At 38.2% G+C, this 24,335-nt stretch overlaps 1 protein-coding gene across 2 annotated transcripts in view; it reads left to right on the plus strand.

Moving 5' to 3' along the window:
• The window catches only part of Lgr3 (Leucine-rich repeat-containing G protein-coupled receptor 3), a 487,929-nt gene extending 464,982 nt beyond the window's left edge, over positions 1-22,947 (plus strand). For both annotated transcript variants that reach the window (XM_068227013.1, XM_068227014.1), the window contains 2 exons: positions 14,447-14,628; positions 22,229-22,947. In XM_068227013.1, the coding sequence (XP_068083114.1) occupies positions 14,447-14,508 (62 nt within the window). In that variant the 3' untranslated portion in view covers positions 14,509-14,628; positions 22,229-22,947. The remainder of the gene's footprint in view (positions 1-14,446; positions 14,629-22,228) is intronic.
• The last annotated feature ends 1,388 nt before the right edge of the window (positions 22,948-24,335 follow it).

The raw sequence follows: 24,335 nt of genomic DNA on the forward strand, positions 1-24,335 counted from the left end.
GCAATACGTACAAGTAACGCAGACCTATGGTGTGTCTCACACAATGGCGCAACTCAGAGTCAACGCAAACTGAGAAGGTTCCCCACCTAGGTGTACTAAACATGGGCGCCGGTATTCCCGTGGTGTTCCTCACATAGTGGGTACTAATCACAGGCAACGCAGACCCACGGTGCTGCTCATATAGTGGTACAACTCACAGGCTACGCCCAGACCCGCGGTGTTGCACACATGGGTACGACGCACGGGTACTGGAATCCACCAGGCCAGGCTTTTACTGCTACTAATCACAAACCTATTTCGTACCGAATTTAGTGGTACTACTCGCAAGTACAGGCAACCTATGGTGTTCCCCGCGTGATGGTACGATTCAAAATTAGTTTCATGGTTCTAATTCAGTCAGCCCTTGGTCGCCCCTTTTAGTCGCCTCTTACGACAGGCAGGGGATACCGCGGGTGTATTCTGCATGTGCGTCCCCCACCCGCAGGGGGTCTTCTGTACTCTTAACAGTGGGTGGGGTTACTGTTCGTAAAATTGATAATATCATTCTTCATTTGTGAGGAAGTAGAATCTTTAATTAATTTCTCTTCTTAAAAAAGGAACCACTTTGGTACTACACTCCGTGAAGGTGACTACCGTCCAGGCCGTAGATATTTCGATTTCGGGAGACTCAAGGAAAACTCTACTGCACCCCAAAACAAGGTTGTATCCTCCCGATCCCATGCCTTTCTTAACTCTGTCAGTGCCGGGAATCGAATGCAGAATGCTTTAAGTCAAATTCGTAAATAAGGAGACCTAAAAGTAACCAGCCGGCCCCACGGTGTAGGGGTAGCGTGCCTGCCTCTTACCAGAGGCCCCGGGTTAGATTCCCGGCCAGGTCAAGGACTTTTACCTGGATCTGAGGGCTGGTTCGAGGTACACTCAGCCCACGTGTTTATAATTGAGGAGCTATCTGACGGTGAGATGGCGGCCCCGGTCTAGATCCCCCTGTGGGTTGGGGCGGTAGAATAACACCCACGGTATTCCCTGCCTGTCGTAAGAGGCGACTAAAAGGGGCCCCAGGGGCTCTGAACTTTGGAGCGTGGGTTGGCGACCACGGGGCCCTCGGCTGAGTCCTTACATTGCTTCCACTTACTTGTGCCAGGCTCCTCACTTTCATTTATCCTATCCGACCTACCTTGGTCAACTCTTGTTTTTTTTCGACCCCGACGCTATTAGGTTTGCGAGGGCTAGGGAGTCTTTCATTTTCACGCCCTCCGTGGCCCTTGTCTTTCTTTGGCCGATACCTTCATTTTCGAAGTGTCGGACCCCTTCCATATTTTCCCTCTGGTTAGTGTTATATAGAGGATGGTTGCCTATTTGTACTTCCCTTTAAAACAATAATCACCACCACCACCATCCCGGTCTAGAAAGCCAAGAATAACGGTGGAGAGGATTCGTCGTGCTGACCACACGACACCACGTAATCTGCAGGCCTCCGGGCTGAACAGCCGTCGCTTGGTAGGCGATGGCGCTTCGGGGCTGTTACGTCATGGAGTTTGGTTTGGAAAAGTGAACAGAGAAGGAAGCGACACCCCTGCAAGGCTCCTTAGCTTCCAGCTAGTTCTTCTGCCCGGCCTCGTGCATTTAGGACAGTAAGAAAGCGTACGACTTAATAAATGCTCCTCATAAAACCTTTGTAAAAATACTAACTACATCTATTTATAACAATAATCACAAACGCCTTTTCATGTGGCTCAGTTGGTTGTGTCTCTGTCCTTCTGAGTCCGAGTTCGCAGGTTCAAATCCCGGCTTGGATCGGTAACCCTTAAAACGGTGTTGAAATGGCAACAGCTCAATGTCGTTTCTGACACGTTAATAAAAATTATACATACGAATATTAACGTCACAAAACTCTAACTTTATACTACTATATTCTGTATCCCAGGCTTGCGAGGAAAGTAATTAACAATTTACTTTACGTCGCACCGACACAGATAGGTCTTATGGTGACGGTGGGATAGGAAATGCTTAGGAGTGGGAAGGAAGCGGCCGTGGCCTTAATTAAGGTACAGCTCCAGCATTTGCCTGGTGTGAAAATTGGAAACCACGGGAAAACATTTTCAGGGCTGCCGACAGTGGGGTTCGAATTCACTATCTCCCGGATGCAAGCTCACAGCTGCGTGGCCCTAACCGCGTTGGAACTAATAGGACAAGGTAAACCCTACATAGCATATGTTGTAAGGCGTGTTTTTCTTTACCAACTAACAAAATATCTATACCCACACGCTTTACATTATTTATTTATTTATTTATTTATTTATTTATTTATTTATTAGTGCCTTCAGTACAGTGGCGAAGTTAGGGTTCCAGGCCCTCTCGTACACTTAAGCACATACTAATCAGAATCTTAAATAAAATACTGAGATACTTAAAATAGTTAAAACTACATAAATTAATAGAATTGAAAATACATTTAAATAAATTACTTACTAAATTAATATTAGAACTAATTAATATTTAAAACTCTTAAAAATGGCTAATCCTCAAGAACACACACATTCATACTTCAACCATTCAGTCAGCTGTCCTCAGCAGGTAGTCTCGGCAGGTGACCTTAAATCGTGATTAAAAAAAGCTAGTTTTTCTGACCTGAACTGGCAGGGAATTACATAATCTGGCGACAGTCACCACAAATTGTCTATTAATTTTATTTGTGCGGTGCAGTGAAATAGAAAGAATGAATCTAGAACGTGTATTTAAGTTGTGAAATTGTGATAAAAAGATGAATTTAGAAGACCTGTACATTGGCTGACTTTCAGCTACCACTCTGATCACCATCGTTAAAGTGTGTAGCTGCCGACGTTTATCAAACATTAGCCATGAGACAGCCTGATAGTATGGGGTGATATGAACATCGTACGTGATATTGTAAATAAATCGCAGGCAGGAATTCAGTGCTCGTTGAAGTTTAAGTGTTTCTTCTCTCGTCATGTCAACTAAAACAACGTCACAATAACCAAGAATAGGGAGAATGAGTGTCTGTATTCGTTTGACCTGTAGCTCAAATGGAAATACATCCCTCTGGCGTTTAAGAGGGTGAAAAACTCCAAAAATCTCTTTACGCATTTGTTTCGTCTGATCAGACCAATCAGCTGCTTCATTCATCTATACGCTGGGATTTTAAACCGTTTTACTCTAGGGAATAATTCAGTAGGATTGGCGGGATTGCGACATTGTTTGAGCAGCTCAGTAATTCTCGTGATCCAATTATAATTGTCTGAGTTTTCTTGCAGTTTAGTATAAGAGAGCTTCGTTGTGCATATACAGTACACTGAGTCGTCGGAGGTCCCTGTTAATATCTTGTCCTGCAGTGTCGATATATTTGAAGATCATCAGCACAGAGGTCATGTGTGTTATTTCCTGTCAGAGAAGGTATGTCACTGATAAAAATACAGAAAATTAGAGGCCCTGGAATACTGCCCTGTGGGGCAACACTAAGTTTCATTTTCCATTTAGAGGCCTTGTTGTTTACTGTTACACGCTGTTGACGGTTACTCAAATAAGAACTAAAAACCTTAAGCACAGCCAGGTCGAAATTTAGCCGTTCCATTTTCTTTATAGTCGGAATTACTATAGTGTCAAAGGCGCTACTGAAGTCAAGAAGGATACGTATAGTGAGCAGTCGTTTGTCCCTAGTGTTTCTAATGTCTTCAGTAACCTTCAAAAGTGCTGTCGCGGTACTGTGACCTTCTCAAATCCAGATTGTAAAGGGTACAAAAGAGCATTTTATTTAGGTATTCCAGAACTTCCTCGTATACTAAACGTTCAAAGTCTTTAGAAAGCGCAGGGAGTACGGACATAGGACAATAGTCAGAGGGTGATTGTGGGTCTAAACTCTTAGGTACCGATATAATATTGGCTGTTTTCCAGACAGTAGGGAAAGTTCCGTTTAGTAAACAGTAGTTCAGTATGTGCGTCAGTATAGGCGAGATAGCACCCATAATGTTATGTAAAAAGTAATAGGAATATCATCTACACTTGTAGTCTTTGATTTAATCGAATACAAAGCCTTTTAACCTGATTTTCTGTGACACTGTGAAATGTGAATGGTGGATTGGTTGGACGAGAGGGCGGTGAGTCGGTGCAGTTAATTTGGGTAGGTTGATTATTTATTCTACTAAAGTAATCGTTCAGTTTGTCAAGTGGAATGTCAGGAGTTGTCTGTCTCTGTTGATGTTTTCCTATTCCCAGAGCTCTAAGCTGGTCCCGTGCGCGATTAGAATTTAACTGGTTAGCTAAACTCCGAAAATATATACATTTTTTTAAAATTTCTGATTAACTGCTTTGTGCGATTTCTTAAGATGCGGTAAGATTCGAAGTTTGTGTCATCTAGGGTTTGTTTATAATGTCGAAATAACGAGTCACGGTGGGCCATCATTCTCTTGCCTTCATCATCTAGCCATGGACAAGAAGGAGGAGAAACCTGTATTCGACGAGTGTGTGTGTATATCTTTGCCGCATTATTTGTATAAAATGTCACTTCTTTATTGCTTATCACATGGCCATTATTATAATAACATTACCGTATTTATTCTAAACCAGAATATTGCATCCTTACTCAAACTGTTTATTCTTGCATTCATTTCACTTGTACTCGGAATATATGAAATGCTGCAGTTATGTTGGGATGGGAGTAACAGGGGTAGCCGTGGGCGGGGGTGGGGGGGGGGGGTGGGGGTTGTCGCCCAAGAAGTCCAGACACCCCAGGAGTTTTAACGAATGTACTTTTATTGAGTATTTTATATATAATGTACATTAATATTAGCTTACGGAGTCCGACTCATTGGCTGAATGATCAGTGTTGAGGCCTACGGTTAAGACGGTCCCGGGTTCGATTCTCGGCTCCGTCGGGGATTTCAATCGCGTCTGATTAATTCTTCTGGCTTAGGACTAGGTGTTTGTCCCAACATATTCATATTCAGACAACATACTACACCACCAACCACCAAAGAAACACACAACACTGATTACATCCCTCTATATGGAGCTGGCGTCGGGAAGGAAATCCGGCCGTAAAACAGGTCCAAATCTACATGTGCGACACAGCACCCGCGACCCCACAGACGTGGGAAAAGCTGGGGAAGAAGAAGAAGAAGAAGAAGTAGAAGCAGAAGAAGAAAAACTACTATTAGCTTCCGGAATCCGCACGAATCCACCACTCTTACATGGATCCAAGCACACCCATTTCCTTTTTCGGTATTCTACACCACCTAAACTATGGAAGTTTGGACACCTATCAAAATAAAATTCTGGATGAACGGCCCCCCCCCCAAACTGAAATCCTGGCTACGCTACTGCTTAACTTTTAATGCTCAGCTTAGTGATTTTGGACTTACAATTCTCGACAAGCCGCTCTATCCCCTTGAGTGCATTTTCAATCATTTTGAAGCTATTTATTTACATAATGTTGCAACAATTTGCAAAAGAAAACTTTTACACTTTGCGACACAGTTTTCTCAAATATTCTCTAACTTATTTGTTGTGGTGTTTTTTCTCTTTTATTTATTTATTTATAGAACTTGCCTAGACAAAATCAAACAACACTTCACACAGCTTGCTACCATGCTGGAGTCCAGAACTACACTAATTGATAGCCATGAAGTCCTTGCAAGAATGGAAGTTGTACATTGTGTCCTTTTTTATGCCAATTCTTATGAAGGTGCGTTACATTATTTCCATATCTCTATTGTTTCCTGTTGTTGAACTCATGTCTGGCAGTCTTCGTATACATTCTGCAAACTTTTCATTTAGTGTTTCATGAGGTTCTGTGGGTTAAAGTTACTTTTGAATGCAGAAATTCCTTCAAGAGCTCTAGCACTAATTGATAATGGACTCAGCTTCCATTATGTTGTGAATGTGCTGGGAATTTCACCTACAAGTGTGTATGGAGTTTAAGGCATTAACGAGAACACATCTTTCATAAACGACTCGCATCAGGTCGTCCGAGGTCTACATCAACTAGAGATTGATTTTTAACTCTTAGAGGTGTCCAGAAATTGCCATATTACTGCTGTACAGGCTAGAAGGCACCCGGAGAAGGTGCATAATGTCAATATCAGAGAGGGAATCATCAGTTAGCCTGTCTTCAGTTTGCTTGACAATGTCAGATTTGAACACAAGAGCAATTGTGCAATATCTTCTTCACTGATGAATCAAGGTTCAGCCTCACCTCTGCAGATGGAAGGGAAACAGTGTGGAGGAAAGCTGGAGAGCATTTTCCCTGTTGTACCTTCTCAGCAGGAGGAAGACATCACTTCTCATGCTTGGACTGAGCTGGCGTTCATTGAAAACATAACGCTAAATGTACATTAGTACGTGGCGGAGATTTTCCTTGATCATGTCATCCCTTTCTCTCCCTATTTTCGAGAAAACTTTGTTTTAATGCACAGCCTGTCCTCTTGCTGCTCGACACATGTCAACATTCTTCCAGGTGACAGAAATCATTACTTTGGACTGGCTAGCATGACTCTTTGACCTAAACCTCATCAAGGATGTGTGGTTCAAATCCCCGTCTTTCCATGTGACATTCGTGCTGGACAAAACGGAGGCGGGACAGGTTTTTCTCCTGATACTCCGGTTTTCCCTGTCATCATTCATTCCAGCAACACTGTCCAATATCATTTCATTTCATTTCATTTGTTATCCACTAATCATTGCCGCAGAGGACTGCGACAGGTTTCGGCTGCCGGCACAATTCCTACTGTTGCCGCTAGATGGGGGCTTTATTAATTCCATTCCTGATCCTGTCGAATGACTGGAAACTGGCTGTAGATTTTCGATGTACTTATTCTGATCATAAACCGATCATTATTAATCTTTCCTGGGTTCGTTTTCAAGAGCCATCTTTTCCTTTGGAGAATGTTCTTAGATTACAGTAGATTCTCTTGGCATATAAAAAAAACTTAAACACATTTGAAATAAACGATAGGAATGAGATTGACCGTCCAATTTTTCGCCTCCATAATAGGGTCAATAATGCACGGAAGTATGTCATTCGTATGGCCAGAAATCCCGCACACTTGCCTACGCGCGACAATGGTGCTGGTCATATTCTCAACAATGACAATGGCAGCAGATGTAATTTACCGGCAAGTAGCGGTCTTGCAGCTTGCTGTGGGGTCCAGAACATCTATAATAATAATAATAATAATAATAATAATAATAATAATAATAATAATAATAATAATAATAATAATAATAATAATAATAATGTTCTGGACCGTCGTCAAATGTGCGGACCGCGCTGGAAACGGGTCCTTGATGCGTAATGACTACGATTGCAGTCCGGCCGCAGGTTCAGTATCGCCAAGGCACCCAAGACGACACCACGCTGGATCTCCTGAAGGATTTGATCCATATTAAAAATGCTTATAGGAAAAGATGGCAAAGATTTAGGGACCCAACTGACTGGGTGGAATACCTGGACTTAGCTCGGGAAGTACGAAATTGATTGCTGGAAAGAAAGATTGAAAAATGGAAGGAAACTCGCCATAATGTATTAGAAAACGAGTCAGATTACGAATTTTGGTGGATTCTCTCAAAAAACGAGCCAGATCGTGAATTTCGGCGGATTATATATAAAACAATCATTCAATTCTAAATTTCAGTATAATACCGTAGCGAAGCACGGGTATATTGCTAGTCAATTCATACGCGCAGAACAATATTGTCAATGCTGATAAAACTGCATTGTTTTTTTAATGCTGAGCCCAAACGGACTTATGGTTTTAAAGGATCAAAGTGCCAGCTGGGAAATCATACAAGGGTTGGGGAGTCTACTGTGTTGCAATGCACACGGAAGTGAAAGACTTCCTCCCCTCGCCATAGGAAAGTTCGATAAGCCACAATGTTTTACGCATGACAGGCACTTTCCGTGCAAGTACAAGGCATCTAAAAAATGTAAACAGTACAGTAAACAACAGGTGCACAGAGGAGCCAGCATAATTTGCCCTCATCTTTGAATCCTGTGGTCTTTTTCTTTCGTTGTGTGAGGTTATGTTTGCCAGTGACATATCCAGGTGCATTATTTGAATAATGTAAATGCACCTTGTTGGATACATTTCGGAAATAGTTTATTTCCATGGCATTTGAAAGGTTTTAACTGTGAATCGAGGTGATAAGAATATTTTGTTATGCGGCAAGGATTGGCATTTCTGACTTACGAGTTGGCGGTTAATTCAAAATCACGTAATTCGAAGTCTGATTTTTTCGTCCCAATGACTTAGATTTAATGAGGTTTTACTGTATTAGTGTCAGGGCTACGCTTTCCCAGGACGCTGGTTGGGTAAGGTGCAGGAGTGATTTGGGGGAGAAACCGAAACAAGAAATTACACAGCAAGTAGCAGAACAATTCACATAACATGATGCCAAGATAAGTCAGAATACAAGGACAGCTTACCATAATGAAGTTTCTCCAAAACACAAGATTGTGGAAGAAAGTACATGAGCAAGAAAACACTATAAGTATGAGGGGTGGATAAGTAACACATTCTCATGAGAAGTAGGGACTATCGAAACCACATAAATAAATCATGTGAAATTAATTTGAAATAGAATGAATTTAATTAAGTTCAAAAGAATTATAAGAGTAATAAAAATTGAAAATGCCCAGCATCAAATATAATATGAATTACACCATAGAGTGTCAAGATTATTGAATAAATGTCTTTCAAATTATTTTGCAATAAATAACTCAATCTTGTGCAGACAATAATTACAACTTTCAAATTTTAGTAAATTAGGTTTTAAGAATAATGAGCTACAAATCTGAATTGAAGCCAAATGAATAATAACATGAAATGATTAATCCATTAAACGAAAATTAAACTTAGGAATTCCATTTTAAAATGATAAAATTAAAACTTACAATCGAAGAAATACATTTGAATAATTGTGACATTAAACACAGAACTGAGACTTAAAATCCAACAATTTGCAATTCATTACCTGGGATCCGACTTCTTAAAATAATATAATAATTACTAAATATACCTTTGAATGAGGAATAAGTTGAAATCGAGCAAAATAGTCCGTCATATTTAAAATCAATGTGAGGAAATTGCACAACATCCATCCCAAAACTATCCCTTGGACACAAATACCAACATCACCCAAATCCACAAAATCACAGTTGAAATAAAATAATTAAGTTACATTAATGTTGCATTTAAAAGACAATTCCACATCTGTCAGTCATAAAATACTGAAGACCGTCAACGAGGCAGAGCAAACAGAATCAAAATGTTCTACATCTTAACACAAAACAGGTTCAACTGTCAGAACAAAACTCCGACTATAAGTTACAAAATACCTGATAATAACAATAGCATAACTGACAGAGATAAGGTAAGGGATGATCCAACCAGTAACATAACAGAAAAGGGGAGATAAGGTTGCATAATTAAACAATGTCAGGTAAAGTCATCACAATTTGGCTTCACCAATGATTTAAATATTGAACCTAGCCCATTTACCAGATTACAAAGTACTTAAACTCCTCCATGAAAATAAATGTGGAACAACATACACTAATACAAATAATATGTACAAAATATGTTACAATTTAAAATGAATGAGCCTAAGGCCTAATGAGAAAATGAAAGTTACATTTAGTAAACAAAACTGTTGCAGATGCCCATACCTGAAAAAATACACACACACAATGTGAAAGAAACATTAAAATGAAATTTACAAATGTATTCTTTTAGAATTGTATTACCATCTGAGATAGCATGTAGTATTACTGTACTTTGATTACTCACAAATTACATTCCAGAAGTTGCAATAGCCGAAAGCTTGTTTAGAAACAGATGTCAAAACAGTGTTTAATTTTTAAGCCTAATTTCACAAGATTCGATATATCATATTTGCACTTTGAAATCACACTGACAGGGACAAAAATACATTTCCAGATGAAAATTCACACAGTTGCACTTGATGGCAGTTTCCATATCTCTTCTTAAAAAATTACATTTGTTTAAGTACTTTCAGAAGTTCAGGTGAGATTCCAACAGATACCGTAACATGGGGCTACTTGGGACGTTGGGGTAACTTGGGACATTACAGCAACTCATGTTTTAGTTCTCCTTATTGGCAACACTGTTTTAGTTCGCCTTCTTGCAAATACAGTAGAGACAATACACGACACTGAGCGAGATATTGAGGGACAGCTATTGGAGCTCACTCTAGCGGATAGACCTGAACGGTACTGATTCTGTCATAAGAGCACGTGTATTTTTGTGCGAAGTTTTTGGTGTTATTTATGCGTTTTCAGTGAGTTGACATAATTAAATAGTAGCGTGTGTCATTCCTTGATATCTCCTCTCAACATGAGGGGAAAGGTATGTGCTGTGTTTGGCTGCAGTAATTACGAAGTAGAGAAAAATGCGCGCTCGTTCTACAGGTTCCCTCGTGACAAGAACATGTAAGTAATATTGTGTTTGCATATATATTCTTCCACTGACAGAGATTTTTATAGTACTTCATAATCTTCTGACCTGCTCGACCCATGTTTTAACGGGCTTAAAATATAATACGCATATTTTATTGTATAGTGCAGCAGTTAACCTTCAATACCGATGTGTTGTTGTAGGTGTGATCTGTGGGTTTTGAAATGTCACAGAAGCGATTTGGATAAAGTGTACAAGAAAGAAGGGACGTTACGCTTGTATAAGAATTATAAGATCTGTTCAGATCATTTCCAGGCCAGCGACTTTAAAAATCCTCGACTATACAGCCAAGGGTATGCTACATTTTTACTCTAATTGTACGTAAATATCCTCAAAGCATCACTATCGACAACATTTTCAAACTTTTCTTTCTTTTATCCCTCTTCTCAGATTAAAGCCGAGATTTTATAGATTTTCTTTCTGTTAGTAGGCTTCATGTTAAGAGGAAAATTGTCCAGCTAATTCATTGCATCATATGTGTAAGGAATGTGCCGATATTTTTATTGACAAATGTCTTAATGTGATGATACATTGTTTTTAAATGAGGAAAAACGACAAATCCAACCGTAAGATTTCAACAGGTATGCTAAAGCTAAAAAAGTAATGCATAAATGAAAGATCAAGCCATTTCACAGCAGTCCATTTCACACCTTGTTTATATGTCTAATTTCAGTCTTTGAATAACAACCTTTTAAATAATTCTTCATTCATTTATCCAGAATTGCTTTAGCAACTTCGAAGTTAATATCTCAATACCATTGTCTTTCTAGACGTAATTTATTTATCCATTTCCGTATATACATTTCCATTGATATTTGAATTTAGCGCGATTTGTTCAGGTCAAGTCACTAGGAGCGCTACCGTCGAATTGTCCCCCATTTTAGCAAGGCGAAATCCGTAAGTGTCGTGTATTGTCTCTACTGTATTTGCTTCTTGTAAGTACACGGATGTGTGTACCATAAGTGACTGTTACTGTGGGAAAATTCATATCTTCTGCGACTTGAAGGTAAGTTTGCAATACACATTTAAATTTTTTACATATTTATCTAAAAACATCTGTATGAAATAACTTTGTCTCCACACAAGAATCTATTAAGGCTGAATAATTTTTCGCGCCTTCATGCATAACCTCATACTGTTCTAAACAACCTGTAACAGTGACAAAATCATATTGCCAACTGTAATTTACTAGAGATCGAAATTTCGCAACAGTGTAGAAGTTGGGGTAACTTGGGACAGATGCATACTATCTAAACTGCGCATTATCTAAGCTTCACATTATTTAAACTTCATATTATGTAATTGTCAGAATGTTTAATTTTTGTTTCTTCTTCTTTCAGCTTCAAATATGGTACGTGATTATAAATGAGTGTGTGGCGCACGTACATATAAGGACTATTCTACAAACCAGCTAGAAAAAGCAGTTGACGCTGTAAAGAAAGGGACATCTCTCCGTAAAGCAGCTGAAGAATTTGGGGTATCAAAGTCCACCTTGAATAGGAAACTTAATGGGAAAAGTGAATGGGCCCTTACATTTGAAACGTATTTGGAAGAATCCAGGAAAAGAGAAACTGAGCCTTTGAAGAAGATGAAAAGGAAAAAGTTAAATGTTCCACCAGGAAGAGGAATACTGGTAGAATATCTTTCAGTGAGCCCTAATGCTCCAGAAATACCGGAAGATGATACACCAATGCTGCAACAAAGAAAAAGAAATAGGCCTAAAAGGAAATTCGATGAGACCTCTAGTGGTGATACAGACTCTTATTCTGTCCACAACTCAGCCTCCGATCTTGACCTAAGTGACTATGATGAGGAAACATTTGTACCGGTACCAGAAAACGTAGGAGTGAACATAAATAAACTTTCTGTTGGTGAATTTGTGCTTGTAAACTTGATTTTTAATGAGAAAACAAAGAAAGAAGTGATGAAACAATATTACGGACAGATCACACAATTATATGTTGAAAACGATAAAGTGACAGTGAAGTTTCTAAGAAAAAGTTCGAAATCTTTCGGAAATGTGTATATTTTTCCAATTGTTGATGATATTATGGATATTGATGTAAATTTAATTCTAACTTGTGTGCAGCCAGTCAGTGTGAGGAGGGACAAATTTACATTCCCCTTTGAAATTAAAAACTAAGTTTATGGTAGGGTCTGTATCTAGTATTAAATATGTTCAATTATTGTAAAATATATCATTATAAATAAATGATGTTATTAATTTTTCACTTATATGACCTCTTTATATATTTGAAATGTCCCTAGTTATCCTGCAATAGGCTAACTTGAGAATATCAGCTGTTTTAAATCAGTGTCCCAAGAAACCCCAACTTGGGGTATAACTTGGGACACCCATTAAATTCAAATTTCTCCATTTCTGTATAACTGTAGAAATGATACTACCTCACGTTTAGGAAGTATAACTGTAAACCCAAGTTTTCAAAAAGTTACTTTATCACAAATAACATTTTTATGAAAATGGCAAGTGTTTAAATAAAAAAAGTGTCCCAAGTAGCCCCATGTTACGGTACAACTTATATTAGTAGTAGGGAGTAGTTCAAAATTCGCATGCTGGGTGGTGGCAAGTATATATTGCGTCTCAGTAAACTGCACTGACAATATGTTTTGTATATGATGTCCATTAGTTACATAACGAACTTAGCCAGTGTCACGAGTGAGCCAGGGATTCTCTGCCGTGCGGCGTTTGGCTGCCATGTTGATCTGACTGCAACAGCAATTACATATTACTTCCTTCCAGTTCGGCATCTCAGAATAGGATGACAACACACACAGCAAAGTACTCTCTGCCGGCGAATGGAAAAACTAAAACCAATTTTCCATACACACCCGCAAAGGACCAGCACGTGACAGAGATGGTATATTTAGTCAGGTTAACCAACCCCACAACAATGATACATTGAGACATATTTATATATAATGTTCGTGAAAGGTCATGTTACCTAGTCCAAGGATATAATTCTCATAATTTGGGAGGCACATATATTAAGTAATATGATGCGCTTTGCATAATAATGCCACAGTGTTTATGTCGCTTCTTCTGCATTATAGTTGTGTGATATGGTCACTGGTTTCTCACAGGTACATGGTACAATGGTGACTGGTTTGAATCCTGGCCAATGCATATTGTGGTGCAGATTCTATGTAAAACTGGATGTCCTGTAACTGTGATCATACTCGCCCATAGGATAGTTTGTAGGGGGAGGGGGGCCTAGACCTGGGGGTATGTAGTATTTTTAATATCTTGGAAGATGAATGGCGACTTGTATCCCACCTATCCCACGTAGGTAATACCAACTTTTAAATAATTTTCTTGAAAGAAAAACACCTGACTACATTAGATTTTTCCTTTCTCTGAGAGCTAGGGGGGGCTGTGTCCCCCCCTTGCCCTTGGGCATGGCCGCCCTTGGCTATGATCACAGTATCCACAGTCTTGTTATAGTACAAGCTTGTCCTCGATCCTTAATTTGTTACCGTATTCTTAGTTTACTTTAGTTTTTTTATTATGTTATAATTTTAGCAGTTCTATAATACTGTATGTTATCTACATGCCCTCACGATATAGCATACTAAGTGTATGTTTAAGGGTGTTGTAGAGTACAGTCTATACAATTCGAATTTAATTCCTTTATAGTCCTTAGTTTTTTTAATTATGTTATAATTTTAGCAGTTCTATAATACAGTATGTTATCCACATGCCCTCATGACATAGCATACTAAGTGTATGTTTAAGGGTGTTGTAGAGTACAGTCTGTATTATTTGAATTTAATTCCTTTATAGTTCTCTTTCCATTTATGTTCTTTAACATAATCTGATAATTTTAAAATTCTATATATTATGTTATTACTTCCTCAATAATTCTGTTATTTTTATTATATTTTGTTATTTGTTTGTTTTCTATCTGCTTATTACAAACAATCCGCACAAAAAATTCCAGAATCCTTCTCGAATTATGAAGATGAAACAGCATATTCTGGTACCGAAACTGAATTGAGATGACAAATAGTCACTTAACGTGGAAAATTTAAAGGGATACCCAGCATGGGAGTCCAGAAAATTACATTACTTCAGAATGCTAGCCAGCATAGCTGTTGATCATGGAATGGGTAAAAAACATTGGTAAGTACTGACTGCATTATTTTATTGAACACTTCATAAAACTGCTTCAGCTCTCCTCTATGAAATGATTTGAAAATGTTAGTACAAAACCTTGTGTGCCATAAATCTCTTTAACTTTTTCATCAAATAAAAGTAGTTCCCAATAGAGGTTGTTAGGGTTTGAAGGAAATAAAAAGTTCTTTGAATACTCTGTTTCGTATGATGGGACGTGAAGATTCTCTGGTAGCACATGATGTTATATCAACAAAATGAGCAAAATCTTGGCCATGGGTTGCTCAAGAGTTCTGATTTCTCTACCATCTGAAATAGAATATTGAAACTGATATACAGGTAGAATAAATGGCATGAAATTAAATGCTCATAGGAGCTGAGACATTTATTATTATTATTATTATTATTATTATTATTATTATTATTATTATTATTATTATTATTATTATTATTATTATTATTATCATCAGCTTATATAGAACAAGTAGTAAAAGGAAGTCAAAGAGGAATTTGGAAATGGAATCATGATCCAGGCTGAGGAAATCAAAACTCTGAGATTTGCCGATGTTATTTTATCTGATTCTGCAGAAAAACTGGAGAAATTCCTGAATAGTATGGACACAATCTTGGAGAAGGAGTGCAAAATGAAAATAAATAAGTCCAAAACAAAAGTAATGGAGTGCAGTTGATCGAAGTCAGGTGATGCAGGAAATATTAGATTAGCATACCTGCCAAGTATTCTGGTTTTTCCATAAAACGTATGGATTTTGACTGTGTTTTACAGTTCTATGGATGAACAATGTTATTGTACGGATTTTGAGTATCTGCACTTGTTTTCGCTTTCTGCGGTCAAATCTGATTTGTTTGACCTTTGATAGTAGCTGGTAATACAAGATGCAGTGTTTGAAATTCGACCGGTAAATGTACTGATAATCACATTATCGATTATCACTGTGTTTTTTTCACCTGTTTGACCTCAACTGCTACTTCATTCACTGAGATGTTAACAAACAAATAGCAGGCTGTGATTTTGAAGAAAAGAAATCAGTGAAAATTAGCAGGCTGTGAATTTATATATAACAAATTTAGTAACTGCGTCGTACTTCATAGCAGCTGAAAGGCTTTGTTTGTGTGTGGGTGTGAGTAACATTGGCGGTAGTTCTGAAACTCGTGGAATTGGTGACGAATTTGTAAGCAATTTAGAATTTTTAGTGGTGTTTGTAATGAGTTAACTAAGAAACTATATTATCAATCTTTTAGGGAGGCATATTCTGCTGAATTTCCTTGTTTTATATGATCATGGAAAGGCAAAATATTCATGTTCTGTTCCATGTGCTCATGTGATACAAACGTTTCTCATGGAGGAAGAACAGAATTAGTAAATCACATTAAATCTGTTAAATACGTCTCCAGTATAAAATTTAAGGGTGGCAGTCAGGAAATTAATTCATCTTTTACCTCTTCTGGAGGTTATAGTATTAAAAAATATCAATTCAAAATTGTGTAGTGTTCTGTTCTGACAATGCTCCAGTCATGATTAGGAAGAAGAATGGAGTTCATATAGTAAGAGCAGAATGCTTGTTCACTTCATTTTTAATTGAACATAATATCCTGCTAGCTGCTGCTGATCAAGCTGGTGCTCTGTTTAGGAACTTGTTTCCAGGTTCAGAAATTGCAAAAAAACCACACACATTTTGAAAGAAATGGCTACGGATTCAAGAAGTGATAAAGAATAAAAAGAACATTATTCAAAATCATGAAGAATTTTTTAAAAATCTTTCTGCCATCAGCCTTAAATAAGGCACATTGTGCCTTCCTGTATGCTGTCGTTCCTTTATTTGAGAATCTCAATTCTACACTTCAAGAGTGCTTCACCTCACACTCATAAACTACTAGAACTAATGACGAGCCTGTTAAAGCAGCTGCTTTCTAGATTTGTTAAACCAAAAGTGATCAAATGTTCCCTCTTATTAAAAGTTCCATACCATTCTATTGAGAATCAGAGTGACAATAAAGAGCTAGTCATTGGTGTTGAAACAATGATATTGGTGAAGAAACGTAATGATAGAGATAAATCAAGATTCTTTTCATCTGTGTGATCATATATTATTAACAAGTTCCCTCTTAGTGATGAAGTACTGAAACATGCAAAGGTTGCAGATGTTTCAAAAATTGAAGATGCCCAGCAGGATAGTGAATTGGTTGAGGATGCAATGAATGTGCTTCAGAACCAATTTGTAGCTCTTCAGATTGATGACTGTGCTGCTGTTGAGAGTGAGAATCTGACATATGATATCAAATGGGCTCACTTTATGAACATTTGTGGAGCTGATGGTGTTCCTAAGTATGACAGGATGTCCAGGCTAATGCTTTCTGTTCTGACTCTGCCGCACAGCAATGCTGATTGTGAATGTGAGTTCAGCTTGGTGAAAAAGAACCAAAATCAGTTTAGGTCCTCATTGTCAAATGAAATTTTAGATTCTATTTGTTTAGAAAACCAGAAGTATTGGTCCATGTTACTCGAGTAGTTTTCCTCCAGAATTTCTGAAGAAAGCAAAGAAAGCAGTTCATTTCCATCTATCCTCTCCAACCTGTGCATGGAGCCTGCATACTGTGAACTTGACAGAATAAGTGTAAATGTACATGTTTAGTTTAATTTTGACAGTGACATTCATATTGTGACCCTCAAGTTTAAAGTGCAGAAATACACTGTTTGTGTACTGTGTGAACTGTTCCCAGTGTTCAGTGGAAATAGATGAGCACTCATCAAGATGTAACTTTGTGTAAGTATTTAATTTCAGGGGTGATCATAACAAGTATTTGGCTTGTATTAGTATTGTTTGTAATCTCCCCCTTTGCCATCCTTTTTACTATATCTCAGGATTTTGTGACGCATGCGCGTGTTGTTATGAGTTTTCCACTTCAGGATCTTCTGGAATTCTCTTTTTGAATGTTAGCAGGTATGGATTAGGAAATCCTTTCTTAAGAAAATAAATTTGCTCACTTCAAACGTTGATTTAGGAATTAGGAAACATTTTTAAAGACTTTTGTATGGAGCATGGCATTGTATGGAAGTGAAACATGGATGATAACTAGCACAGAAAGAAAGAGAATAAAAGCTTTTGAAATGTGGTGTTACACGAGAATGTTGAAGGTGACATGGGTGGATCGAATCACGAATGAAGAGGTACACTATTGAATTGGTGAAAGGAGATCAATTTTGTTAAATTCGACTAGAAGAAGAGATAGAATGATAGGACACATCTTAAGACACCCAGGACTTGGTTTTGGCCGTGTGGTTAGGAGCACCAGCTGTGAGCTTGCATCCGGGAGATAGTGGGTTCGAACCCCACTGTCGGCAGCCCTGAAGATGGTTTTCCTGTGGTTTCCCATTTTCACACCAGGCGAATGCTGGGGCTGTACCTTAATTAAGACCACGGCCACTTCCTTTCCAGTCCTAGCCCTTCCCTGTCCCATCGTCGCCATAAGACCTACTTGTGTCGGTGCAACGTAAAGCCAATTGCAAAAAAGTAGCTGTGAACTTGCATCCGGGAGATAGTGGGTTCAAACCCCACTGTCAGCAGCCCTGAAGATGTTTTTCTCATGGTTTCCCATTTTCACACCAGGCAAATGCTGGGGCTGTACCTTACTTAAGACCACGGCCGCTTCCTTCCCAATCCTAGCCCTTTCCTGTCCCATTGTCGCCATAAGACCTAACTGTGTCAGTGCAACGTAAAGCAAATAGCAGTTGGTTTAAGAGGGAAGTGTAGGCAGTAAGAATGGTAGTGGTAGACAAAGATATGAATATGACAAGGATATATAAGATAGAGTAGTTAGGTAGAAATGAAAAGGTTAACACAGGATAGGGTGGCATGGAGGGCTGTATTAAACCAGTCTATGGACTGAAGACCCAAACAACAAGAATATTATTATTATTATTATTATTATTATTATTATTATTATTATTATTATTATTATTATTGATTTTGAAGTGTTTGTAAGTGTTTGGCTATCTAGCATATTGCAGAATTGTATCAAGGCAGATTATTATGCATGATTGTGTTTCGTTGGCCTTGTTGGGATTTTACTTAAATTATAACATTATCCAGCGAACTCCTAGTAGTACACATGATTGACGTGAGCACTAGACTTCAGTAAGCTCGACTGCCTGTACTGTACTGCCATCTGGCAGCATGCACGGAATTACTTGACTCGTCTTTGTCAACCTGAGTGCGTAATGGCAATATACCGACTGTCTGTTGTTATTCTGGGGTCGTCGTACAAGAAGCATCTATCCTTGCTGTTGCTGCTGAACTTTTATTGAATTCCAAGTAGAAGGAGACAGGATGATCATGTATATCCTGGTTAATTAAATCACTGTGTGGCGATAGGCCAAATATTTTATTGGATTACTTTCTTAATTTTATTCTGCAAAACTGTAAGAACTAAGAATTGAACTTTTGCTGAGTTGTTTTGAATGCATACATCTAAATTATGTTGGGTAAAATTGATTTACTTTAGAGAGTGAGAAATTATGTTAGGGAAAAAGAGATTGTGATCTAGGTAATCTTAAGTTGTGAATTTATTACCAGTATACTTTGGGACTTTCATGTGATAACTAGAGGAATAATTTTGGTTTGATAACCATGTCAAAATTGTTTTCAAAGAAAATACATATACTATATGAGGTTGTAATGACAGGTATGACTCATTTACTGTGGTATCTAAGAAAGTCTATCTGGTTGTTGTTAATCTATGATGTTCCTGCTTGTTAAATCCTTAATATCTTTTGCTACCCAAATTACACCGAGAACAAAGGTGATTGTATGAGTTGAAAATTGTTTCTTGTGACTAACTCAGGCCTTTTGGGGGAGCAGCAGCCATTTTCCTTTTCATGGGTCATGTGACTTTGTTGTAATGTTGCTTTCCAGTTCTATTTTGTGGATGTGGCTCTGTTATGAGATTGACATTTGACATCCGATGGTTCTGTTGAGCTTGACATTTGACGTTCGGTAAGTGAGATGATTCGACTGTTTCTCGGTTATGGATATGGGTCCTAATTCATGTAATCGTATCTGTGTTGCCCCGAAATTTTACGCCATTAATGTTTTTAAAAAATATTTGTTTGGGGGACTCTTTTGACTTGTTTGTCACCTTTATTTTCTTATTCTGGTTATGCATTACTATGTTTGTTCCTCGTGGAACTTGTGTTTAGTGACTTATCTTTATCCTACTTACTCTTTCGATTACATTGGAGGTAGTCATAATGAAACACTTTTCTGCTCTACTATGAAACTGAAAGTTATCTAAGATCATGGAATTATGATGATTATCATTATTATTATTATGTACTCCATTCCTTCTTTAGGAACCAGTTGACTTTCAATTGCAGCCTATAAGACTGGTTGTGAGTGACTTCAACTGCCACAGTATGTCCTGGGGATACAGGGAAACACACAAAAAGGGGTGACACCTCCAGAGGTGGGTTGAATGGTTGGGACTGAAGCTAATACATGCATATGCGTTGAAGATGCCTCCTTCCTTCAGCAGTGAAAGATGGCAATGTGGGTATTACTTGTAAAAAAGAAGCCAATTTCACAGAAGCACACCCATCTGTGCTGGTGCGATGTAAAGCAACTTGTAAAAAAATAATAAAAAACTTTCACAGAAACACTCCAGACTAGTGAAGATTTGATCCATGCTTTAGCAACATCCAGAAGAGAAAAGAAAAAAAAGAAGGTGCAATTCAGTGCCTCAGGTAGGTAAGATACAGAATAGCCAGAAGATGTGGAAACTACTGAAAAATCTTAGTAATGAACTGGGTTGAGGTGCTGGCCTTCTGACCCCAGCCCAATCAGTGCTATGTGAAGATGTACAAATACGTCAATCTCATGTCAGTAGATTTAGTGGGATGTAAAAGAACTCCTGCGGGACAAATTTGTACAGTAATGAAATACCGTGCAAGCCTTAGTTGAGTTGTCAGTTATTCCCTGCACTCTGTCTGGCGAGTGGATGATGCAATAGTTTTGACCCATATAGTTCATCCAGTGGTGTCATGGTTTCGGCCAGTCCACAGTAAGCTTCTGAACAACATACAGCATGATCGCTTCTTATACAGCAGTAATGGGTTGGTTTAATGCTTTACATGGCTTCTAAATTACATGCTGAACAGTCTATTTTTGTGTGCTGAAGATTTTTAAATGAAATTCACACTGCAGTTTTGAAGAATTATGAAGATGAATTGCAGAGTGAACCAGAATATCATTACATGCTACAGTGGTTGTCTACAGGCTGAGAAAAATCATTTTCACCACGTACTGCAATAGTGTAAGTTGTATTTTTTTAATATCCCTTTTTCAATCTGAGCATGTATTCGTCTAAATTGATGGGGTTGTTTCAGGCATACGGAAACAGTGTGACTGCGACCTCATTTTCGTTTACTGACATGCAGCAGGATTCATCCTGTATTTCTTGTTTTACTCTTTAATATACATTTGTACATACGCTAATTTTGCATAGTTCTACCTATTGAAATTGTCAAACAGTATTTAGGACAATTTGTAGCAGATGTTATCATTTAAACTTGTTCTGAAGTTTATAAATGTGCCTTGTATTGACTAAATGTCGTCAGACTTCTATGTATTCACAAACCAAGGAATCTTCTTTCTTTTCGGTCCTGTTTTTTCTAAGGGATTTCAACTGATAAGTTTCTGGGACAAGAAGTGTATCCCACTGTTTATCTAGAGTTTAGTTTTGAAACCACTGGTAATCTTTTTTAGGATAGCAGAGCTGGAAATTGAATCAGGGCAATGATATGGGAACCAAAAACCAAACCAAACCCCATGGCACTACAGCCCTTGAAGGGCCTTGGCCTACCAAGCAACCACTGCTTAGCCCGAAGGCCTGCAGATTACGAGGTGCCGTGTGGTCAGCATGACGAATCCTCTCGGCCGTTATTCTTGGCTTTCTAGACCGGGGCTGCTATCTCACCGTCAGATAGCTCCTCAATTCTAATCACGTAGGCTGAGTGGACCTCGAACCAGCCCTCAGGTCCAGGTAAAAATCCCTGACCTGGCCGGGAATCGAACCTGGGGCCTCCGGGTGAGAGGCAAGCACGCTACCCCTACACCACGGGGCCGGCAATGATATGGGAAGCTCTATGGTAATCTTTACATTACAGTAGTAGACCTTCTTGAGAAAATTGTACAGCAATTATTAATTACAATGAAGTGCCTCACCTTGGGAAGAGGTGCTTGTTGGTTTCATTTTTGTTGAAGCATGTTTATGAAGGGCCACCTTGTTGGGGCAGTTAAGGCATGCTTGCTTCACCCTGTAGGACATGGATTTGATTCTCCATCAGAAAGTTGAAAAATTTAGAAACTAGACTTAGATCAGAAATGACTACTGATTCCTACGACTTTACTCTTTTTCCTTCACTTTTGCTGCCAATTTACTTCCAGGATCATTATGAGATTCTGTTTCCAATTATTGCAGGTACAAGTTTACTCAGGATGGCAAGATTTTCAAAAGTCTCTTAAACTTAATATATCAGTATCATAGAAGGCTATTTTGCTGTTGTGCAATACTTCTTTTTTGTTGTGTGTTTCAGATACAGACTACTCTAGTCAGCGCAACATAATATGTAGTCTGATGAGCAGAAAGAAGGCTACTCCACTGGATGTGTATCCTTGTATCTCGGCACCCATATCGACTCGACCTTCCTTGGAAAGTAACTAGATTCTTTCCAATCCATACGCTCTCCCCCCTACAGTCTCCAGACATGTCTTTACAACCTATTTGGAATCACTGTCTTCATGATGAAGATTTGTACTTTTATTCCAAGAAGCTTTTCTCTTTTTTGAACTCTTACTCTACTTTAGACATTGAGAAACTGTCTTATCTGATACTATGTGAAATACTTACCAATATGAGCTAAACTGACTTGTTCAAATAATGGGTTATCATAACTCATGTAAATTATTAGAGGAATACAAGCTCATTGTTCACCTTCCTGAGGCGACTGTTGACAGGACAAGTTTCATGAACTTTTTGATTCATCTTAAACAAGCGTACTGATGCACGCTATGAAGTTTTATGACCAGATGTTGGTGTCAAAAATATTTTGTACATCTTCTGAAACTGTATTGATCTTTATGTTTATATTTTAGCTATCCCTTTTATCTGTTATTTTTATATTCTTATACCGTATTTAAAGTAGTTATATTTTAATTTGAAGATTTGAGAAACTTTTACAAATGTTTCTATAACCACATTCTAAGAAATGTGAACATGTCTTACTGCCAGTAAGCATTATGCGTAATGATTGCTCTTCCCTTGTGTGTGTATGTTATTGAACATTAAACAATGGTAACAGACTGAACTCAGAGAAATGGTGCATGCACAGCTGCTAGCACTTGCCCCTTGGTTTGTGTATCACTTTTAAATCTAAGTTAAATTGTTGCTTAATTTATTGACGAGATAGGTTGGCAACCTGATAAACTGCCTTGTACACCCGGAGTGAGTGTTCTTTGGTTAGATTTGTGTGATCTGATGAAAATTGTATATAGTACCCCAAAAAGGCTGTGTGAACAGGAAATAGTGATTGAATCGGACAATATGTAGGTGTTACCAAATTTTGTTAGCTGGATGACAGAGCGGGCATACTGGTGCAGAGGTATAGGTATTAGACTCCCAAAGTGAAAGTCCCAGGTTCACATCGTAATGACTCTGGATGGGGTTTTCAAAAGAACAGCACACAATGACAGCAAGGGCATCCAGCCTTAAATCCTCAGCCAGAACCAAAAACGACTTTGAAATGAATCATTAAAAAAAATTATTGAATTGGCTGACACTCATTTTGGTCATACCAAAGAAGTTCTGTCAATTAGCAATGGTGTAGATGTTGATTCCCATACTTAGCACACGAGGGCGAAACACAGGCAACCAAGAATGAGTTAGCTGGAAAATTTATAATGTCCAATAACGGACCATTATATTGGTATTAATTAGCAATGGGTCAAACCAGTTCATTCCTATGAACTACTTAACTCATTCACACTCTTTACTGTGAATTGCTCAAATGAAGTAGTTAATTCATGAAGTAATGAAGCCTGATGAAGCTGCTCAGTATGCCGTTCAGCCGTAACTTCGTTCACAGTGTCTCACTCACTCAATAAAGGTTCATAATACTTTAAAAATTTACCAACGGATGGCAGAGCTATATAATTATGGACACCCAATGGCTTACCCACTTACAGCATCTAGATGATGGTTGATAGGGACAAGGAAAAAATAAACAGAGAAGTCTGTCTCATATAACAAAGGAAATACATTTAATCTAGGATTGTCTTGTTCACATGATGCACTCAACAGTGTCTTTATCTGCCATGTGATACCTTTTTAGCTGTACTCTGACAGAAAATACTGGGATTACCAATGATATTCACCATATCATAACATTTTTTTTCCTTTTAAAATTCAATCCTACCACTGCATAAATGTATTTTTTCATACCTTGATGAATCTTTCATTAATTTTCTTTTTGATTTTATTTTTGTCAGGAATAATAATCCTTCAAATTCAAAAAGGAAATTGTCATCTTTGGCCATTGGTACCAGTTTTTGTATCTCTTCGCTGTTATATAAAGGCTAGCTACTTGCAGTCATGGAAAAGTAGTGAAATTTGGAGTTTCTTCACCTATTTAAGTGATGGGAAAG

Source organism: Anabrus simplex, chromosome 3, assembly GCF_040414725.1.
Source record: "Anabrus simplex isolate iqAnaSimp1 chromosome 3, ASM4041472v1, whole genome shotgun sequence".
In the NCBI taxonomy this organism is placed as follows: Eukaryota; Metazoa; Arthropoda; class Insecta; order Orthoptera; family Tettigoniidae; genus Anabrus; species Anabrus simplex.